The sequence below is a fragment of the Solea senegalensis genome, linkage group LG12 (assembly GCF_019176455.1).
Source record: "Solea senegalensis isolate Sse05_10M linkage group LG12, IFAPA_SoseM_1, whole genome shotgun sequence".
Taxonomy (NCBI): Eukaryota; Metazoa; Chordata; class Actinopteri; order Pleuronectiformes; family Soleidae; genus Solea; species Solea senegalensis.
Genome location: NC_058032.1, coordinates 1,674,532 through 1,698,080, shown reverse-complemented (window position 1 = coordinate 1,698,080; position 23,549 = coordinate 1,674,532). Strand labels below are relative to the sequence as shown.

At 39.2% G+C, this 23,549-nt stretch overlaps 3 protein-coding genes across 3 annotated transcripts; all 3 read right to left on the bottom strand.

The window, feature by feature from the left end:
* Positions 1-5,624: 5,624 nt before the first annotated feature.
* On the bottom strand, positions 5,625-9,240 carry ccna2 (cyclin A2). Its single transcript, XM_044041109.1, has 8 exons — positions 8,664-9,240; positions 7,781-8,033; positions 7,555-7,661; positions 7,213-7,436; positions 6,931-7,135; positions 6,734-6,847; positions 6,360-6,493; positions 5,625-6,272 (listed from the first exon to the last, which is right to left on the bottom strand). Exons 1-8 carry the CDS (start codon positions 8,883-8,885, stop codon positions 6,221-6,223), a joined length of 1,311 nt encoding a protein of 436 aa, XP_043897044.1. The 5' UTR covers positions 8,886-9,240; the 3' UTR covers positions 5,625-6,220.
* Positions 9,241-9,933: 693 nt separating this feature from the next.
* bbs7 (Bardet-Biedl syndrome 7) lies at positions 9,934-15,865 on the bottom strand. The gene is made up of 19 exons (XM_044040711.1): positions 15,451-15,865; positions 15,195-15,260; positions 15,044-15,106; positions 14,762-14,937; positions 14,332-14,518; positions 14,165-14,237; positions 13,966-14,073; positions 13,743-13,873; positions 13,163-13,247; positions 12,948-13,050; positions 12,657-12,849; positions 12,496-12,570; positions 12,331-12,399; positions 12,103-12,242; positions 11,396-11,560; positions 11,112-11,221; positions 10,916-11,019; positions 10,380-10,503; positions 9,934-10,287 (listed from the first exon to the last, which is right to left on the bottom strand). The coding sequence occupies exons 1-19, from the start codon at positions 15,484-15,486 to the stop codon at positions 10,154-10,156; spliced, it is 2,142 nt and encodes a 713-aa protein (XP_043896646.1). The 5' UTR covers positions 15,487-15,865; the 3' UTR covers positions 9,934-10,153.
* A 406-nt stretch (positions 15,866-16,271) lies between these two features.
* tmem33 (transmembrane protein 33) lies at positions 16,272-22,477 on the bottom strand. Its single transcript, XM_044040712.1, has 8 exons — positions 22,387-22,477; positions 21,260-21,327; positions 20,188-20,282; positions 19,900-20,087; positions 19,039-19,106; positions 18,609-18,742; positions 18,159-18,242; positions 16,272-17,853 (listed from the first exon to the last, which is right to left on the bottom strand). Exons 2-8 carry the CDS (start codon positions 21,302-21,304, stop codon positions 17,724-17,726), a joined length of 744 nt encoding a protein of 247 aa, XP_043896647.1. The 5' UTR covers positions 21,305-21,327; positions 22,387-22,477; the 3' UTR covers positions 16,272-17,723.
* Positions 22,478-23,549: the final 1,072 nt, after the last annotated feature.

The following is a 23,549-nucleotide window of genomic DNA, read 5'->3' as shown; positions in this document are numbered from 1 at the left end:
TCAAATATTTAGCATAGTTTGAGTTTCAGAGAAGACTCACCATCCTCTTGCTGCTCAAAGACCAGGGTTGTAGACTGAAAAAGAGCAGAGCATGTGTTTCTTAAGTTAGTCTGAGGTTGTTTTATATTCAGTTTGTGTAGTTGTCGTTGTTCTCACCACCTGTTGTGTGTGTTCTTCTCCTCAGGTTATGCTCAGTCCAGGTGGAGGCTTTCTGTTTTCTATCCCTTAAACTACAACCTCCTCCAGGCTGTAGTGTCACAGGGGGAAAACCTGAGAGGACACACTTCCTCGTCCACCTGCAGGATTATCTTTCACTCAGTCATACAGGAGATCATGACCTCGTGTATCCAGTTACCTCAGTGTGGCTTAAATGGCTCTCCATATTTGTGTGTACCTGGATTACACCAAATTGTAGTGGTTTGAATTTATTGTATATTCAATATAAGGTTTTTACCGCAGTGTATTTTGTACATTATCTTACAGTTGATTTGAAATGTTAAACCCTTAAAGTTTTAGATGAGTTTTAATCCTTTAACAAACGATAATTCTGGAATATATACATAATGACAATAAATAACATACATGTTTTAAACTCACACATCCAAACCACACGTTTTTCTCAGTGTCAGTGTTTTTTTCTTGTACTTTGACAATAAAGGCTTTTATTATTTTTCTATTTTCTGAACAAAAACCTTTTCAGCATTCACACTTTCACAGATGTACATATGACAGCACTTACACACCAGATGAAAACTGTTGTATATATATAGCGTATTTGTTGCCTATTAAAGTGTATTGCATATGTTGATGGTACGTTTAATCTTCTATATAAAGTCTAAACTTCTCCATGCAGAAATAAATGTGTTCGTCAATTTTCATTACTGAGCCTAAATGTCATATATAAGCCAATTATCTGACATCATTAATGACATCAGTCTTTGTTTACTTGTCATTTTTCTTAATTAAACTTAATAAATGATTGTTCACATATTAGAGTTCATTTGTCATGATGTAATTTTTTTTTTAATTAGGTGTCCCGTTCCTCATCTGCTCTCGATGTCACTCACGTTATATGCTCTCCGAGGTCTTCTTTAACACACAGTGTGTGTGTGTGTGTGTGTGTGTGTGTGTTATGGCCAACAGAAGGTGCTTGATGTCTCAGTGAAGCTCTGAGGTGCAGCTCACATATCACCAGCTCAGTCCTCGTCCCTGCAAACCTTAATTAAAGTGAGCACTTGTTGCGGAAGGAGAGTGTGAACACCATCTCAGAGGAGATCCAGTTACAGAGGCATCTCCCACACTGATGTGGAGACAATTTCCTTCGACAAACAAGCGCACCATAGCTGCTAATACCAGATTAAAAGGAGATATTTTCCCACATGCAGTAAGTGAACATTGTTATAATCTGCCAGCATCAGGTCCGAGCATGTCGAAAGAATCAGTGTAATGCTTTGGATATGGAGGTTTTATTTGTAATTAACTACTTTTCCTGATTGAAATGCGTTTGTTATTTCCACTTTAACAACGAGCAAAAAGCTGATAACAATTGCATGTTTTGTATCATTGAATGTTGCACCAAACTGAATGTAATTACATCTAATTCATTATAAAGTCACAAAATAGTGAACAATTCTAATTGCAAATTCCTGTAATCCAAGGGTAGATTGTTTTTAAATAAAAAGCAGGAGATCATCACAAAATACTGTCGTTTGTAACCATATGTCTTGATAAATAATTAAAACAATTATTTACCGGTACAGAAGAGTGTGTATGTACTGCAGGCATAAAATGCTGTGTGTGTGTGTGTGTGTGTGTGTGTTGCTTTCAGTTCCTACTACAAACCCACAGTTCCAAAACTGAATCATATCATTCATGAGCAGAGCACACAGGGAAAAGCAGGTATAGAGAGTTGTGGACAGCTAAATTTGTCATGTGTTGACTGACAAAAAAATAAACTCATCAATTACGGGACCTCCCCAGCCACAGCTGCTCCACTCTGTTTGCTGTCTTCCACAGTGTTGATGGATCCATTTCTGCAAAAATAACCTGCATCATGGACCTTATAGAGTATGAATCATCACATCACAACACTTTGTTCAGTCTCCTGCAGTTTGACTGTGAACAGCTCTAATGCAAACATTCAGACATGAATGCATCACATTGTCGGACAGCGTTACCGCCAAACACAAGTGACGGCAGAAAATAGGTCACATTATCGGCCGGTTGGTTGATCCCTTAACTGCCTGATTAGCTTCCAGTGTGGAGCCAAAATGCAAACACATGACGGACACGTTTAAGGCGGGACACAAACGAGTCTATAAGACCTGACATTTGAGCGAGCTGTAGCAGCTAAACTGACCACGGCCTCCATTAGATTGATTATTACACCTCGTGATATCACAATATGTTTGCTGCGGCCCACAGGCTCTACATTTAAGAGCTGCTGGACCAGCATGGACCAGGATAATGATGGTGGTGGACCAGCATAGACCAGCATTCATTGTGGTCTATGCTGGTCAATGCTAGTTTTTCTACCAAAATGGCAGGAAAGAGGCCGGATTATATTATGTTTTCCCTGTTATTTTTGATCAAAATTGCAGTAAATGGGATTTTCCATCTTGATGTATTACATTAGGCTAGGCATTTTTACTGATTCGGATATATTGTGCTCTATGAAAACAATTAGCTTATACAATTTTATAAAAAATGCAAAGTAACAGCATCTGCCTCTTTGCAAAGTCAACACTGTTGATTTAATTTAGATTTCAGTTTTCCTCACATTTAAGAGAATTCTCTTACCACATCATGTCTGGGGTTTAGTTATTTTTCCCAATGTGCATTTAAAAAAAAACAAAAAACAACTTGGTTTCTTGGTGTTTTTGATTATTAAGGAATGATAGTGAGACCACAGAGGATTTATCTGTGGGCAAAACAAGAATCCCTCAAAGACTGCTGCTATTTTTAGACAGACCATTGTACATGTCTGAGAGAAAATGTTGCATTTTCACATGGGTAGAATATGATCATTTCAAATGATTCATTCATATTTTTCATCAGGGAACCATGCCAAGCAGCTGAGAGGACTGTTAATGGCTGTATACTAAATGGCTGTCCAAATAGCTTAATTCATTGGACCTAATTTTGAACCCATCTGTTTTTACACAGATAAAACAAAGGACGTATAATGTGCTGCTCTCTGTGCTTTAGTGATGCTGCTTGTTATTGGAAAAAGGCCAAATGCTTATAGCTGTTTCCCTGTTTCTTTTTTAATTTCCAGGCAACACTAAGCTGCACAAGGCTGCAAATTTAAAAGAATCATTTCAGTGTTGCATGTGAAATGGTGGCCGGTACTTCTGACATGTTGCTGATAGCATTTTAATTAAAGCAAATGGTTTCTTCCCCCGGAGACACTTTTTAATAAAAGGATTTAAACACAGAAGAATCATGGACATTGACTGTCAAGGTCTAATTAACATGCTTGCCTCCGGGGTTTAGGAGTTATTGATTCCTCTCAGACTGTTCAATCAAACACCTGCCAGGCCACCTGTGACCGATGGTTGAAGAGGAATGAACCTAAAACACAATAGACATGATTTACCAACTTACACTGAACACAGTGCATTTATCCAGGTTCTCCACACACACACACACACACATATATATATATATATATACATATATATATATATATATATATACACACACATATATATGTATATATATATATATATCTATCTCATATGTAAATATCAAACAGTGTTAAGCCTAGGGGCACTTGCAGTTGAGAGTCTCATTTATATTGCTCCCTGACATGGACACACAGGAGTTTTGAAACCAAGTCCTTTTACATTTTTCATCAGCGGCGTATCCTCAATATTCCTCCTGCCAATTCTCTATTGACATGAGAGGAGTGCAAATTGCCCTCCTGAATGCATTGCTTTAATCAGCATGAATCGAGATGCAGATTTAATCTTGGCTTGTGCCCTCGCTCAGGTAATTCGGATGGTTTAGCTCAGCTGCTGATAACAAATAGCCGTTGCACAAGAATAACAACACGTTTAATTACTCTGAGGAACATGGAGAGGACTCCCCTGCTCATGCTTGTCTGAGCAACATGTTTAAAGAATAGACAGTGGTCTCTATAAATAACACCATGAATTTTTATTTTGTGAGAGAAAATAAGGACAAACTGCTGTTAATATCATTTCATCTTCTTGTTTAAAAAGAAAAGAAAAAAAAAAGTATTTTTCTTACACAATTTACCGCAAAAGGCACATTCAAGCACTCCAACAAGCCTCAGTCCTGGCAGTGTTGAGGCAGAACTGTCCCAGGTTTTAGTCACATCACTTGCTGAAAGCTCTGGTCAAAGCAAGGCTTCCTAAAGGAGCGCACAGGCTGCAGCACGGATTTCGCCACCGAGTTCCTGAGCTGCTTGAGGAGCACCCAGAGGAGAAGCATCAGGAGGAGCAGGAGCCCCAAAAGCATCCCCACATATAAGCTCAGGTTCCAGCCCCAGCCAAGAGCCAGGGGCAGCGAGGTGGAAGCCACCAGAAATTTTCTGGGGGCAGGCATGAGGTTAGGCAGCAACCCACCTCCACCACCTCTTCTAAAAAAAAAAGCAATCTTCCTTCCACTTGATCTTCTCAGATGTTAGAAACACACAGTCCTGTGGCTGTTGGTATCCAGCTGTATCCAGCTGGTCTGGGCTATGTTATAGAATTCCCGTCTGCTCCCATGGTTTAATCCTCCCGGTAGCCACAAGTGTGTGCTGTCAGTGATACAGCAGACCTGTTGAGTGCGTGTGCATGGTCTTTAAGCTTCCCATTCTCCTGAGATGAAATGGTGGAAATCTGTGCGCAGCTGGGCTCTGCCTCCCCTCTCCTGTCAGACTCCTCGCACAAAGCCAGCCTCCCAATTTATCACAGGAGAGAGAGAGTGAGTGGGGAGACTGAGAAATGCCTTTCACACCATTGGCTGCCTTCAGTTCAATCTAACAAGGGGGTGAAAAACATCAATCCTGTTCTGTCATTTACTAATTAAAAAATGTAGACAAAGGGGGCAGCCTTTGTTAACCATTACTTCCACATTACAGTATTATTACTGGCTTTAACACACACCAATCTCATTGTTCATCAGTAGTTTTACCTAAACACCATTAAGAACCTCCACCTGGAACTCATTGCCTTTGTATTCAGCCTCATTTATTTATTCTGCATGAATTGTTGCATGGTAAACAAATAGAAAACCTCTTTTTAGAGACTTCAATCATACTGATGTGGTGCCATTATGTTAACAGCACTCACAATTTAAATTAAACTTCTGAGAAAAGACTGAACTTCTCATGTATAGGAAAATATATGAAGCAAATTGTTCAATGAAAATGGTCAGTTAAAGTTTAAGATTTTAAGTGATTCCATTTACTTTAAGGTTCAGCCAGTTTTGTTCCATGTAATGCACAAAAAGTACTACACATTCTAATTTGCATGTAATGGCATAGAAAGCCATAAAGGCTTAACTTGTCATACTCGATTACCATTTTGTTCTATAAAACTTAAGGTTTAACAAAACTTGTCCTCTGCTGCCCCCATGAGTTCAATGTGATCATAACATGTAGACATGAAGTCTTACTTTAAATGAATTTTATTTACAAGATCCATATTTTACAGTGCAGAAGAAGCCTTGAAAAGCAAATTGCAAGACAGATGTAATGAGACAGTTGACTCTGTGAAAGACAAAAATGCACTTTAATCTGCATCTCATGAGGCCAAACACTTTGAAGGTTACACCACTTAACAGTACATAAGCGGTGTCGCATCTCCTCGTGGATATAGTGTAACCAGCAACAGCTGCTCATAACACAACCCAGAAAATGTGAAGCATAAATGACACATTTCTGGGTTGGAGTAGATTGAGACCATGTCGTGGCAGTGACACTGCAGAGCAAAGCACTGGGGTTTACACAGTGTGATCCCAGACTTGTACATTGCCTTCAATTTAAAATGTCAACATTAAAACTGCTTGATTGGCCAACACAACTAGAAATCTGGCTTCAACGTTTGGGGATCGAGTATAAAAATACCATTAAAAACTCTAAATGACTAGCGCTACTCCAAGAAGAGCAGGCTGTGTTATTTCAAACAGGTAGACATGATTAAAAAACAAAAATAGAAAAAATAAAGACTGGCAGGAGGTGCAACTCTATATGGACAAGGGGGAGGAGTTAGTTCAGCTGTAATTTAGTTGGCACTTTGATGGTAGAAACACTGTGGTATCTAGGAAACAGAAAAGCAGGGTTCAGGCAATTTATACAAATCAAGTCATACAGTCAAAAATGATCAATCACATCTTCTTTCACTCACTTTGGGCCTTTGTACTTTTCCTGGACAGATTGCTGTGCATGCTGAGAAGCATTGAGGTAAGTTTGGTGCAGATCCTCAACACATGGCATCAGATCATCCAGGGAGTAGCCACTCATCTCCATCAAGGACTTGGACTGAGAAGAGACAACTGGAGTCAATCTGGAGGCATGTTCTACATGTTTAAATAGGTCCCAGAAGCCCAGTGTTTATCCATGGTGAGAAGTGGTTTAACAAGTGTTTGGACTCAAAGTCTTTAAACTTGATGAAATAATTAGAAAATGTTTGAACACATTTTCTCTTGTGCTGATTTAAACCAGCTTAAGTTATGGGAATATTAGTTTCCACTTTGTATGTCACTACCTCCAGGAACTTACCCATGAACCACCAGTCACGGTGTGGTTGGCCAGGACCCAGGCGGCAGCAGCTGTCTGTGATGGTAGGTACTTCAGGAAAAGATCCGAGTCAACCAGACTGAGCTCCCCAAGATACTGAGAGAATAATTAAGCAGTCAGAATATAGTTCAACCATGTTTCTATAAAATGCCACTTGTCAAATAAACTAAAACACTCACCATGGCCAAACTTTCCACCTGTTTGCCAACAGACTGGTTGACAAAGTACTGAGTGAGAAACTGGTTGATTGTTGGTGCTGCCAGATCAAAGGAGAGCACTTTAAGCACCAGATGCTCCATTCTTAACACTTGCTTCTTGGTGTAGGTGTCATCTGTGATGTAAACAAACTCTGCCACCTCTGGAGGGTAGATCTCCTCAAATTTCCTGCATTAAGAAAACAAAAGTTAAGAACCTCATACTGGTCAAGCACAACTCACACTGCATCAGTTTATGAGACGTACGAAGCCAGCAGCATAGCAGCAGTCCCGACGAGCTGAAGCTTCCCCCTCAGGACAGACATTGACGAGAGGAAGCGGTCAATGTAGTTTACAGCAAGATAAAGTGTCTCATTCTGTAGCTTGTACTCTTCTCCAACCTCGACCAGCCAGTCCACCAGGATGGCCCTCATGCTGTTTGTGATGTCTGGCTGTTTTCTCATGTAGCCTGCTTTAGGCCTGGTTTTTACCTATATAGATATTTGTGAAGAAACACACACACACAAGTTTAATGAAATTCCAGAAAAGAGACAGGAATGAAGTTTCTGGTGAGCCAAATTACAGGCTCTCTGACGGAAACTTTCCCACCTCCATTTCCCTCAGGTACGTGTGGATTTCAGCAGCATATTCTGGGACTGCATTTACGTTGAAAGGTTTCTCCTCCCCCTCAATTACCGACATGTCCATGGGTGAGTCTAACCAGAGAGATTTAGAGTTAATGCACAGTGAAATCCAATGTAATGCAATGTATGAAATCCATACATCTATTTAGACAACTGTTATTTGGCATAAAGCTGAAAATCCATAAACACACCAAAGCTGACGTCCATTGCCGAAGGAATATCAATGGTGGAGAGGGGTTGCCTGAGCCGTGCCACGGCATCGTCGATGGGCAGTGGAGATTCCTCAGTCTCTGCCTTAACAGCCTCAACCACTTGCAGTGGCTTCTTGATGCAGGCACCATCAGGCTCGTCCACATGGATCTGGAAAGACTGCTTGGTAGAGGGCTTTTCATGGCAGCTTTTGCTGGAATCTTCATTTTTGCAAGACAAGGACTGTGACGACTCCTGAAATCAGAGCAGTGTCTCATTAGAGCCTAGTTCTGTGAGGAATCTCTTTGCAGCATGGACACAAGACAAAAGGGCAAAGTCAATCAAGTTTAAGCTGTGATAATAGCAAAGATACACAGAAAATCTATGAATGACTTGTTTAAAGATACTGAAAATACATTTTAGACAAGTAAATGCATTTGAGTAAATCTTTGCTCTTTCTGGGACTTTGTCCCACTGTGACTTGTCATGAACGCATGTCTAACAAACTCGTATATAAACATAACGGAAACACTGTGCAGCCCCCAATTATATAGCTCCCCATTTGTTAGTAACTGTTGAGACCACGCAGAACACTGATGCGGGTGAAATGAAACTGAACGCCGCTTATGTGACAGTAAAATGGCGGACAATTGCGTCACAAAATAGTAAACTACTTAAAACACCTGCAGCTAAAGAACACATATTTACACAGTCAGGCGATAATGCAAGTAAAGTTACTTCGTCAGTGTAATATCACATGACATGGTGAGTGATACGTGTTGCCTCCAAAACCCACAATAGGACCATGTTGTGACAATAGCCATCATTAGCAGACACTAGCAGCGGCAGCTAGGCGAGCTATTTAGCATCACTATTACCACCAACCTGCTTTGCGCCGCGCTGGTTCTGAGTTTTCCCCCGCTGGTTGTTGATCTGCAAGGGGGCAAGCACGGCTCTGTTGGATGCTTGTTTCGGTGGAAGGTTTTCCTGATCTTCGCTTACAGCGGCAGTCCGGGACTTGAGCGAGCCCCTCAGTCTTGACAGCATATTCTCCTGGTTGTGTTGCTCGCTAACCGCGTTTGCTTGTCCTCTGTTTACCCCTGACATAGCCACACCGTCCTTGCACTACCTTTCCTGCGGCTGCCGTGTGCTGTTTTGCTCGTTAATGTAAAGTTAAAATGACACTCGAGTGGACAGTTAGAGGTTAAACCGAGGCTAGCATGAGCTGCTACCTTGCAGGCGAAAGTTACAGAAACGTTTACAGTCAAAAAACTAAACTGTTGGCGACAACAACGGCACGGGGAGCAGCCGTAACACAAACTGAAACACGCACAAACGGCGGTTCGACACGTACAATTTGCGGAAAATGTGAACTTAAGTCGCCATACTCGTACACGTTTCCAAAAGACGCTAAAAAGGCGCAGCTGTTAGCCTCGGTCCATTTACAAAGATACACTGCGCTCTCTCCCAATTCAAGTAGCCCGCGAGGATTGAAACGGACCAATCACAGGCGACACAGGAGGTGACGTAGGCTATAGACGGAAGCTGGCGGAGTACACAATTCGCTTGATTGCAAATTCAAATCCGGTTTGAGAAAATCGCATAATGTTCAGTGGGGCGACAACAAAACAGAGCACGTCTGTTTCCCACTGTTACTACGTTGATATTTGTGTGAATTTATTATTTATTGTGAATTTGTCATATTACACCAATATGATTCATTTGAACGTGTTACCAACTAAAACACAAATCCAAACGCTGATTTATCAATAAAGCGTTACAAATATAGTGGCATGAAAACAATTAAGATAAAATATGTATATGAAGATAAAATAATTATACTGAATTCAATTCATACAGTCTTTTGATTGTATGAACTGTTGTTTTTAATTAACATTTTGAATTTGTATATATATGTATGTGTGTGTATATACATGTACATGTGTGTATATAATTAGGATTATACATATCTTGATGGGATCTGTATATACAGATGTACAGTATATGTATGTATATAATTTTTTTATTTTGAAGGGGATATAACTCATGACAATTATAAATAAAGATAAAATATACATGATACTGTATGTGCTTTTGACAGGATTATATTCAATAACCAGAGCCACAAATTAAAAGAGGTAATACTGTAGGTGGGTAACATTTAATGGTTTATTAATCACCATCTGTGATTTGGTTGCTATCAAAAGATATTACAAATATTTAAATATTACAGACCACAGTTAGGACAAACATGATCTAAATGACAGTGGGACTCTGTTACACAGTGGAGCATCTGTCATAAACAAACTATATGTATTTACAATAGAAAAATAGCACTCAGACAACTAAATAAATATCCTCTCAACTGTGGGACATCACGCCTCACTGAAAAAGTCTAAGAGAGAATTTAAATCATAATTGTCGAGGATCTCCAACAATGACGACACCTTGGTTTTCACATTCTGGCCTTTGAACTTGAATTTGTCAATGAAGAGGTCTGTGATCATTCCTATGGTGAAAAAAAGGTAAAGAAAGTATCGGTTACCAAAAACAGCAAACTTAAAAAGCTGTAGCAAAATTCAGTGAGGATATTAAAAATACCATAAAGCCTCTCAAGGTGCGCTGGCTGCTTCTTGTACTCCTCCAGGAGATTCGCAGACTCGTCCAGGATGTTACGATACTCTGGGATAAGGAAGTCAGCGTTCCCCTCGTGAACCTGAAGTTCCTGCCAATCAGAGACAAAGTAGAACATATTTTATGTCCTTAAAAAAGTGAAAACTTCATGCATCGTGACCAGGATTAAGTCACAATAATGTATAGTTGTCATGATTTAGGTATTTGGTCTTTGGATAATGTTCAAGCAAGATCAGTCTTAAAAACAAACAAAGCAGCAATAAGGTTATCTAAAAAGAACAGATATTAATGCTTTCTGAGAAGCTCCTCAAGCTGTATCACATTGTTTTACTGTTTAAACGACAATTAATTGAGTAGTACAATTCAAATGAGTAGTTAATTTTGTTAAATACCGAGTTCAAACAAATACTCAAAATTTGACAAACATTAGCGTTACAATGTAGTTTTTCTTATCATTGGAGATCATATTAATAACTTAATTAAATATTTTAACCAATACTTACTTTAAGAGCATCAATGAGCTGAACTTTTCTAGCCAGCAACAACTGGTACTCCAGCTTTGGATGAATCATATTGAGGGTGTGACTCACAGAGTCATCGTTTATATCTGGAGGATGAATAAAAAAACAAAACAAGATTTAGTTCTTGAAACATTTGATTCAATTGGACATTCAAATCAAATAAAAAAAATAAACCTACCATATGAAACGTTGAGATTGATTTTCCTCTTAGTCGCTTCTTTAGAGAGGACATCACTGAGTATGGAGATGGTGGAGATGTTGTCTGACCTGAAGTGACCCTCCCCTTTGCTAAAATGACAAATACAGAGGACATTTTAGTTTGTTTCTGAGTAAATGACGACACAAATCGCCACTGCACTTTTCAAACAAACTCTTAACACAACTGTAAAATCTCTAGATCACACACACAGGTACACATGTATATGTAATCTTTGTGTTTTTGTGCCGTTTGCTTGCGTTTACCAGTAGCTGGCTTCGAGCTGTGTGCCGAGGAAAGTGTTATGGAAATGAAATGTGATGCTATCTCCTGCTGGTGTTTTCTCAGGCACCTCTGGCAAACAGAAGACCACCCACGAGTGGATCTCTGCAAAACTGAACTGACCCACCAAGCTGAGCCGGTTCATGGGCCTGTAAGACAAACCGAGACAGAGACAAGTAAGACACTACAGATATGTTTCAAGTCAAAAATAATGAGTGAAAAGAGATTTTAACCACTAATAACTAACCAACCAGACTGATTTCACACTAACCAAATTGTACAAAGTGCATCAAATTAATAGAAAAACCCTTTTTAAATGTGTTTTTGTCTAAAATCCATTAGGGCTGCAACCATTAATCGATTACTAAATTAATTATTAAATATTTTTAACATCAATTGATTGGTTTGAGTGTCTTTTTAATAAAAAAAAAAAGCTTTTCTGATTTTTCAGCTTCTTAAATGTGAATATTTTCAGGTATCTTTGCTCCATATCACAAAGAAATCATTCAGATCAAAACACGACATTTAAAAATATCATCATTTCCAGGTTTAGTAAACACTGTTCAACATTTTATGACATTTTCAGACCATAATTGTGCAGAAAATAATCGACAGATTAATCGGTTAAGGAAATAATTGTTAGTTGTAGCCCTAAACTGTCTCCGTAAGATATTCCAGTTGCAGTCTTCACCTGTCTTGGTCTATGCTGTGCGTGCGCTGGTGGAGGGACAGAGGTTTGATCTGGTACTGGCGGACCTGGCAGGTTTTGGGTTGCAGTCTGGGGGTAATGTAGGCCTGCAGGGTGCCGTATTGTCCCTCAATGGACCTCACCTAAGAGAACAGTTGTTTATAGACAAAAACACATGTTCCAACTAGGTCAACTCGGGCAAGATTTTTGATCCAGGAGTACGTTTATTACCTTGAGCTCCAGTCTGGTTGTGTTAGCCTGACATCTGTATGTGGCCAGCAGGAAGTTGCCGTTCGGTTGCTGCAAACAGAGTGAAAGAGTGAAAGAGTGAAAGAGTGAGGCCTGTGAGAGCAGCAGCTGCTTCATGACTCTTCATCATAAGTTCATGCTGCTCACCTCAGAGTCACATTCACTGAAACTGACCACCGCTGAGTTTTTATCCACATCCAGCAGGTCTATGGGGACGTCACTCTGCATGGAAGATAGATGTTCACGTCTACATCATTTCTCAAGTTAACCAGAGATTGTCTGGAAACAGATGCTTGTTGTTGCTGTACCTGGAGCAGCAGGTTGTCGATGGCAGTCTGCACCTCCAGGGTGAGGCTGTAGCTGGCGTCATCCTGGCAGAGGGTGAACTTGTCATTAATGCTGAAGACGGGCACAGCAGAGACGGCCGTGCTCGACTGAGACGTCTGCTGGTACTGCTCTCGTCCCTGCAGGACTTTGACCTGCAGCTGCTCCAGCTCGGCCCTGAAAGTAAACCACGTACATCACACGTCAACTATCACACAAACACGTGTATACTAAAAAGGTACAAGAACAGGGAGCAGTGTTTTGATGTTTGATACCTGAGTGCTTCTATTTTGGACTGGGTCTCCTTACTCATCCTGACCTCGTCTCCAGGGCCGGCCTCAGCCTTCTGGGGCTCAGTGGTCAGAGCAGTCACCCATCCTGGAAGACGTAATGGCATTTATTGACATATTTACCTGTAGAAACTCTGAGAGGAAACTATGAACAGCAAGTACTATATATATATGTATATATATATATATTAAAAATGAACCTGTGTAAGTGGCAGTCAAGACCTCATCATAAGACTCCTTCCCCACACAGCCACCCTGGATGGAAGTCACGCTCTCGGAGAGTATCTGAAGACAGAAAACCCAGAAAACAGAAAATCAGAATAGTTCATGTAAAACTGAAAAACACAATGGACTTGAGCGTATAAGAAAAGGCATTGTGATGTTATTACATGATTTTATTACGTTACCAGGGCTGGACAATTTGGCGATAATATCCTATTCAGTTTTTTTCCTGAAGGATATTGCAATTGCAATTCAACTTGATTTACAATATTAAAGGGAGGATTCAGGTAAATATGTGAAAAAAAGATTTAGAACACACGATGGATGTTCTAAATCTTTTTTAAAACATGTATACAGGGGGCGCTGTTGCTCAGCAAAACCGTTGGTTAATTACTCACAATTATATTGACAAAAACATCTTTTAAATGAATATTATGATGAAAATAATGACATTAATTGGTGAAGATTTTCCTCTGTAACTCTTTATCAAAACTACAAACTCTACTGAATTCTATTGAAGCGAGAATATACTGTACTTCCAACACCTATCAAACGTACATGATCAAAGCGTAACGTGGGCTCACTGGAGCTGTCGAAACCATAAACCTCCACCGTGCCGTCGTCCCTGCCCACAAGAACGTCGCTCACGCCGTCTCCAATGATGTCATAGGTGTCAATGCAAAGAATTCCTGATGGAAGACAAGAGGAGCTCAGTGAATGCACGTACAGTATATGTAGTATTCTTGGACGTGCTGTGTTTCATGTGTCACAACACACACACCTCCTTTCTTTTTCTCATTGTCGATCTCCCATTTGGTTGCAGCCGAGCGCTCGCCGATCTGGACCAAACCTATTTTACCATCTGTGGTACCAAAGAGGATTTCCTCTCCTGCAGGAAAAATCACTGACATTATGTTGTGTGTAAAACATGATGTTGTAGTATTGTCCCCATACAGAGCAACACAGAGACGTTTGCTTGCCTCCATCTTTGTTGTACAGTTCCAAGACAGATGGAGCGCCGGGGACTTCAATGTCATAGGCGAGCTCAGATCCCTACAGAAAATAACAAAAAGAAGAAATACCTGTGAATTCCATCTTGTTGGTTCCAGCAGAAAAAGTTGAATTTGTTTTAGTAAATGAGGTTTACCTGTAAGACTCTGAGGACACGATCTTGACATGCCAGGACTGGGCTGAAGCGACTCGTGTCCTCCGAGGACACACACAAGATGTCGTTGATTTTGTCTCCAGAGAGATAATAGTCCTGGTCCTTGCAGTCACAGTAGTGGTTGTAGATGTAACTCGCACAAACAAAGAGGTCAGCGCCTGAGACGTGCCTGCAGGACAAAATCACACACATTCATATTATTTTTTCCTTCGTATTCTATTGTTTTTTGGAATCCTGACAATCAACATGGCTCTTCCACTCTTTATTGGTTGGACTTGTGATTCCAAATATATGGTATTACAGATCTGTTGAGAAGTTGTTACCAAGCTAATGAGGGGTACGAATAACATAAATGAAACTAAACTAAACTTCAAGCAGAACAAGTGTGGAAAAGTGCATTAGTGGCTCCTACATGGCATTGATGGTCTCGGTGAGGTTGGCTTCAAAGGTGAGGAACTGTTTTCCCTTCTTGGTGAATCCTCGGACCTGAGAACCGGAACAAACGAAGATCTTCTCCTGCGGAGTTCCTGCAGCTCCTCCCAGGTCCATTCTGGATATTTTCTGCCCCGGGAGTGTTTTGAACACGGGCTGAAACGTCACGTCATAAACTCAAATTTCTTAAAAGTCAAAAACAAAATAACATCCAACAAAAATGTCAACCAGGACACACACACACACACACACACACACACACCACTGCTTCTCCCTTCTTCATCCCAAAACATGTCAATATGCCGTCGTGATCAGCGATAGCCACCTGAAACACAGAGAAACACAAAGAGACGCAGAGTTACAGTCAAACAACAGACTATCATGCTCGGCTGTTGCTCTGACAGTAAAATTACCTTCTGAGTTGCCTTTTTCCCCAACGCAGGAAGCAGCCTCATGGTTTTCTGGGAGGTGACACCGACCTGTGAGTGGAAAGAATACCAGTAATCTAACACAACAGAAAGTCTTAATTGTCTTTGTACAAAAATATTGTGCAGCAGTTTTTCATGGATTACATATCAGGTTACAAACAAACACAAGATAAACACTGAAATAATCTCAGTCCAGGACAAACATAAACCAGATGAAAACACACAATCATTTTCTTTTTACCTGAATGTAATCAACTCGATTCAGGTGAAGCTCCATGTTCTTTCTCTCTCTGGTGCAAAACGTCCACTTTATCCGCTCATAAATCCGCAGCAATCGTTCGCTGTCACAGTGTATGAGTGAATAATTTCTGATGCTGAAAACAGCCTGGGATTATCCACAGCGAGGAGATTAGCAGGGCGTGCTAGCGTTAGCCAGCGAGCTAAACGGCTAACATGACTTCTTATTCGCTTAAAACGAGATTTAAAAAATAAATAAATAAATAACTGAAGCGAAATAAATCGACACGATTCAATAAAACCGCACAGTTGAATGTTAATGTACACGCATTAGCTCGTATTAGCGTGACTCTGTACTGTGATGCTAAAGATGAGACGCAGTTGTCCGTTGCCAATGGTGACGCTCTCGCGCTAACAAGCTGCAACGCCATTGGACAAAAACTGAATGTTCAAAATTAGAGCTCTCGTTTGATTGGTTGCCTGGCTCCTTATGTCAAATACAGATTTTACTTAGTATTTTGTGTGTGATGCGATATAAACGCACAATATTTTTCTATAAAGGTAACATAATAACATGTTTTAAGGGGAAAATACAGTCAGATTGATTTGAATGTGCAATTATGGTTGGAAATCAACTAAACCTCTTATAATAGTATTTCATTCAAGGTTTTGCATCACAAACAGTAATGTTAACGTTGAAATACATGATCAAAACTTAAATATCTAGCTCAGAATTACATTATATTACACACAAACCAGCAATGCAATAAAAACCCCACATAAACCAGATCTTCCTCTTATACACTGACCACATTAAACGTTTACTGTTGTAGCAGATATGTTTAATTGACTTATTCTAATTACTATAACTACAAGAGTTACAGTATTGACATTCACAATTACCCTTCTTTTTAAAGGCTACAAATATTCACCAATGAGCCATAACATTAAAAAAGTGTTTCAATAATAAGTCATAAGCATGGCAAAAATCTATTTTAGGCAAATCGAACATGCAAAATAATTCAGACTGGATTAAAACTGTATTGTTATATGAAGGAAATAAACAATTTTACGTAGTTCAGGTCAGCTTTTACAAGTCAATTGGACACTGTCCACGAGTAGTGGCCTCTGTCAATGAATAATTCAGTTATTTGAAATTAAATCATATTATAAAGTCACATTTCTGTCTATATTACAAAGCACTGTACTGGCGACTTTGTATATGGGAAGTTTCCTGAATTTAGACCCATGAAAACCAATAAACATCTAAATAGAGCAGGCCCAAAGCCTGAGGCTCTAATGAGAACAAACCCACATTTTTATACTTTATAATATTTTTTATTAGTTTAATTAAGGGATCGATTCATTCTCGTCATAAAAATGTGGTTTCTCTGTAGGCAAATGAACACAATTAACATGGCAGAAAAAAAAGAGAAATGTGGCGCACAATAATTAAGAAATCTACAATAGAAACAAGTAAAAATGAGTCAGAAACAAGGTCAGGATGGAGACACAGGCATGACATGCATTGTGCAATTCATTACAAACTGAAAAAGATCTAGTACCTGAAAGTATTCTATAAAATACAGCCGATATCTTTGTTTTTTTCTTTTACTTCTACACCCATTTTGACATCAGAGCTACACAGATTTTTACAAAATTAAAATAATCAGTTGATGGCATTGATAGAAAGTTAGTCATTGAGACATTAGAATACTCAGATGATTTGCACGTACAAAAAAAAAAAAAGAGTGATTGAAACTGCAAACATGATGTTCTGCATCCATCCAAGCACAGCATGATTTTTCAAAGGAAAAGAATTTTTAAAAAAATGTATAAGAACAGTTTAATTTAAGTTACTAATCTCAGAATGTTAACATTTCATCACAGAAGAACTAATTGTCATGAATAAATAAGGACATAAGAGGAAAGAACAATCACAGCTGATAAATAGAGAACACAGCCGATGTTTACTGTGCTCCCGTCAGTGAACGTAACAAGATGAGGAGTGTCCACTGCCTGAACGAGGTCACATTAGGAGGATGGGAAAAGAAACATCACCACGAGACTTCAGTGCATTACTGGCTGCTCTTCAACTCCACTCGCATGTGACGAGAGATTGGAGCACAGGCTGTAAAGCTGACATTCAGAGAACAGTTCCTTCTGCTGATGGCATTGTCAGTCCCCATCACAGTTTAAGTCACATCCTAAATGGTGAAAAACAAATTAAAAAAAAAAAGAAAAAGAAAAACAACATTTTTTTTTTACATCAGGTAATCAGACGCCCGTGGGGGCGAGGCGGCTGACGAAGGCGATGCTGCTGAGGCACATCCTCCTGAAGAAGGCGGGACAAGCGGGCTTCATGATGAAGTGCTCCAGAAGAATCCGCAGCTCTGTGAACAACGTGCTGCGGTGGAGAGAGAGACAGAGAGAGAGAGAGACAGGACACATTTATTTCAGTCTGCAATCAAGACGTCAAGGTTTTAAATGAAGTTACAGAGTTTGCTTGGTTTTCACGAAAACTTTAAATTAGATTTGTTTCGAAACTGAGTTTAATCGCAGGTCATAAACAATTCATTTTGGATGATGTTCTTCCCAATTACACACAATATATGAAAAGTATCCGGTTGATACTACTGTACTATGTCTGAGCTGAGCTCATGTAGGATTCCTTTAAGCTGCATGTTTTTTTTTCTTTTATCAACATCTTACCGGCAGTATGGGTTTCTTCTGGATGTGTAGCGGAGAGTGAGGAATCTGTAGTAAATGAAAGGCAGCAGCAAACTCCCCTGACCACTGTTAACGAGACACGAGTGACAAAATTGACATTACACAACTGTGGACTGGGAAAATCAACAATAAGCAATAACGTGAATGGTAATCCTAATTTCTAAAAATATTTTTGCAAAAGAGGCAAAAATACAGACAATCTCACCTCAGTGTAAATCTAGAGACAATTTTAACATGAAAACTACAAGTATAAGAGCGCTGGAGGACCGATTCACGTCGTTTACAGAACCCTTATTTCTGTGTATTACTAGATGAAAATCATCAGACAGCATGAAGTACTTCTTTGTGACGGCTGCATAAGCAGAACACAGACAACAATGAGAACTTCCCCCACGGTCTCTAATAGAGGTGGGTAAATGAACTGAAAAATACCTGAAAAGCATAAAAGCAGTAGCTGGCATCAGGAAGATCTCATTGCAGGCGATGAACTTGAGAATGTTCTGCTGGTTGGTTGTTAGTTTGTCCAGGAGATTTCTGATGATCATCAGGCTGTTTGGGCCCATTGACTGCAACAGGACACACAACACAACGTCACAGGGTGACAACACAATGAGTTTAAAGCAAAGAGTGATACATTAAAGTAAATGTTAAAGAACAACATTATCAATCATCGACTATTATTAGATTTTTAGACTGAAATTGTGTCCCTGAGCAAAGGCTGGCTGATTGAGTACATAATTAAAACTCCATTTGGCTGCCGCTAATATTTCCACTGGGTCCTTAAATAACTTCATCCAGTCGAGACATTTTGATAATAAACAGTATTACAGGTCACAGCAGGTCACTGCTGACTCATACTCACATCAAGGACTTTCTTTGTGTAGGTAGTTGCGTGAAGCAAGGAGAAGAGGAAGACTGGGAAAATGCTCACTGGACAAAAGAGTTAAAGACCAACAACAAAAGACGGAATAAATCTCAGTAACCGACAAACAAGTGGTGATAATAGGCATTGGATGGTATATGATTAAATGCTTAATGTGATTTAGTACTACTGAAGCACATGGTACCTGCTGCATCTCTCTGCTCTGGTGCAACACAACATGTGCTATCATGAGATACTAATAAGAATCATTGAAAGTGTAGAGCACACTTTTTTTTTATCCAAATCGGAATATTTTAATGCATTTAAGTAACCAGGTTTAACATAAAAACCAGGTTACATGAGTAATCTGACAATATGTTTACAGTTTATATGTTTAGGGCTGCGTATTGGCAGAAATTTGGCCAAACGACACATATCCTGATACAGGGGTGAAGATGAGATACATTACGATAAATTGGGAAACTGTTTTTGCTCCAAAAAGCTCAAACAATAGTGTACACATAAACACTCCCTTAGTCGAGGGAGAGGAGTTGGAAGCAGGGTGAAAGTCAAATGGCTGAAAACCTGCTGCCAAAAATCCACTGTCAATATTATTTCCATATCAATAAAGCGCTTTTAAGAATCAGTATCCATGAAATACTGCAACATTATAGTGTATCAGTATTTTCCTACACCACCAACAGTGACAGATGCTACTTTCTGAGATTATTCTATGTCACTGCAGCATCAAATAACAAGACACGTATTCAGCACCTCTGTGTGATTTCACAGGTTTCACCAGTTATCGTAAACAAAACATCACATTTGTTGTTTCCTGTGATTTCCAAGGTGAAAGGATACTTGTGATGGGGTATGAGTTGACCAGGATGAGTGAATACAGCAGATAATGACAGCTGTCCTCTTGCAGAGCCTGGGCAAGGAACTCTCTGCTCAGCTGGAAGCGCGGAAGCCTTTGATGCAAGCGAAGAGCACTGGTGAGGGCGTTCGCTAACAAGGCTCTCTGATAGAAGTTTGCTGCTGCATAGGGTCTGAAAAGTACCAAAAACAAATATTGAGATATATATCCTATGGTCGAAAGGAGAAAAAAAAATGCTGATACTGTAAGCAGTGCTCAGTGAGTGCAATTACCCCAAAACTGGTAGAATAAACATTACAGAGCAGTAGACAGTGAAGAGTCGGGACAGCCACATTGCAGTTTCTAGCTTGTTGCTCATTAAAAATTGCTGAGGAAGAAAAATAGAAAAGAAAAATACATTTAGGAGATTCAAACTTATACAAGTATGTGTGAGAAATTGTGTGTTGTTGACAGCACATGGGAACCAGGCTAACTGAGAGTTGGATAATCCATTTTAATTGGTATGCTGTTGTGTTGTATTGTTTGGACATTTGCAAAGACGGGATAAGCATCTGTTTTCTCATGTAAACTGAAGACTGCTTCACTGATGGTTCACTAGTCTGGTTTTCCCAACAGTCAGCGAGTCAAACTAAAAACAAACAAACAACCTAATTCAATCTAACTGTTAATTTTACACATCAAAAAACAGGTCATCAGATCAAGCTGTAACTCATTTAACAACCTGCTGAGGAAATGGCACAGTACAGCCGACTCTACATTTCAGTATTTCTTAAACAAACAGAATGCAAAGTGTAACACAAATAAAAAACAAAATTACATAAAAAAATAACTTGCATACAGCAATCCAGGACTGCAGCCAAATGTATAACATAGCTGAGACACTTAATTTGTAAATAAAAAACTACAAATTCCTAAATTTCTACAAAAACTCAAATATAGCAAATATAGCAAGACACTAGTCTTTATCCCAAAGCGTGGGCACAGCAATTACAGAGTAATGACAGTGTGGCAGAAGAAGATTAGTCAAAAACAAACAAAGCACAAGCCTAAATCCCCTACAGGTAAACCTCCACCACCTACAGCTTCTATTCAGTGTGTTCTGTTTGTCTTTCTGTTACGCAAATAGCCCCAGAATGTACTATAATGATCTAGTTTGTAATACAGACTTTCTGTATCATAAATGTGTGTCGGTTAATTTTCGACACACTTAACACACGTTAATCCGACTTATACATTTAATGAAATGAGCAGAATGCCTTGCAATTGGACTATGAATATGTCAAATAAGCAAACGGTTTAATGGATGAGGAATGGCTACAAGATACTGCTGCATTGCAAACTTACCACTGGCCCCAACTGAGGAGGGCTTTGCTGGTTACTGTCAGCCATCTTTGGGAAAGTGTGGGGTCTTTCTGTAGAAAAGAACACGCTCATTTAAAACCTATAATTATAACACAACAAGCCAGTATCTGCTACGTGTCATTCACTTCCATGCATCTCTTCCTACGAATAAAGAAGTTGAAAGTTTTCAAGAGGTGACTTTCATTAAACTGACTTGAATATTTCTGCTTCTCGTTGCCTCTTTGATTCTATGTGGTGAGAAGTACTGCCTTTTGAAATTCTTCTTTCTTAATTCTTTCCACTTTCCTCATTTCCCTCTCCTACAAGTTTTTAATCTCTTTTATATACAAAATTTCATCTGCCTTTGATCCCGATTCAAATGAAAGTCATAGCAAACCATTCCCCCAGTGGGGTGAAAAAGGCATCTATCAAATATCTAATGCATATGCATGATATTGAACTTTTGTCTGTATCATATATGCCAATATACTGTGAGTGCTTGGGCCACTAATCAATACTGAGATATAATACATATATAATAAAGATGTAATCCCATTTTAAGTGAAGAATGAATTAACATCTCTCAACGTGTACAGTCTAAAATACATACTCAAATAATAAAGATAGTGAAGGTAACATAGAATCCTTAGAGACGTTATCATTTAATGTAGTCTATTTGAATACAATAAGATTATCTTTTTCCTCAAATCTTAACCTTTTGGAGATTTTGACGTACCCGAGTTAGCTAGCTTGCCTAGCTTAAGCTAAAGTGGGTGAGTTGGAGACTAGCTCGAGTATATAGTTTTAGTTGCCGGTGAACAGAATAAGCGCTTTACTAGTTACTGACGCGTGATGTCACTGGTCGGTGACTTGTGTGAGCGTCAGTGTATTTAATCATTTCATGTATTGAATGGATGCTAACGATATCGGTAGCTAACACAAGACTGCTGGGTCTCTAGAAGATTCTGTTACTATCGTTACTAGCATATGAGCTAAGGTTAGCTCCCTAGCCGCTTGTTAGCTCGGGGCTTTAACTCACGGTTATCTGAACCGGCTGTTTGAAGAGACGCGCCGTTCACACTCATTTTAATAATGTATATAATATGCGTATAATGAAATGAGTAGCCTACCAGGGTTACACTGTCGATAGGTTCCTTTGCGTGCCGAGCTGAGACAGTGATGTTGCGGGATGTGTATGCCGATGCTGTACGTCACCTGACCTTCCGGTGCGAGAGGAGAAGTAGTATCGCGAGATCTTCAGTTATCGCTTTCCCCCCCCACCAATTTTCAGATTAATTTATTTTTTAAAAAGAGAACATATAATGAAACACACACAGGATGAACAGACAGTAATGTACATTTAAATATTACATATGTATATTTTAAATATTCATAGTCTAAATAGCTTTTGGTTGTGTTTAAGACAAGGCAAGTTTATTTGTCTAGCGTCATTCTTACACAAGGCAATTCATAGTGCTTTACAGAGTCAAGTAAATACATTGGAAATCAAAACAAAATAAATTAAAAAATAAATTATAGAAATAAAAACTATTTAAAACATTAAACAATTCAAAATCAATCAGACAAAGAATTTTTCATCTGTTCTGTGTTTGCCCTCCCTTATATATGAAATAATTCACAGGGCTTACACTCCCACTCAGCTCGATTCTCCAAGACTCGAGCTGGTCCCCTGAGTCTCCAAGACTCGACAAGTGCCCTTTTACCTGTTCTTCCCATTTCATCTAATTAGTCCCCCTTTAACTCAGAGAAACACTGAACAGATAAAGCATCAGTTAACTTAAAATTAATAAAACATTGGAATGCAATTTAAAATCATTAAACATAATTAAACAAGCAGATATGAAAGTTGGAGTGATTAAGATTGGCAATATCAGAAAGCTGCAGTGAACAATAATGTTTTCAACCCTGATTTTAACAAGCTGACCGTTGATCATGGAGCTTGTTCCACAGGTGAGGACGAAGTTAAATGCAGCTTCGCCCTGCTTGGTTCTGACCCTGGGGAAGCTGAGTAAACCTGTCCCTGATGAACTTTATACCCCACGAGCAGCTCTGACATGTATTTAGGCCCAAGACCATTCAGTGACTTGTAGACCAGTAACAAGATTTAAACGCAATCCTTTGACACACAGGGGCCAGTGCAGTGATTTTAGGACAGGTGTGATTTGATATAAAATAAAGATTAATCTTTGTTCATATATATGTTTTTTTCTTATAAAGAAAAAAGGCATTTCACTTCTGTTAAAATCATATTAATAGTAATCCTTCAAAGTAA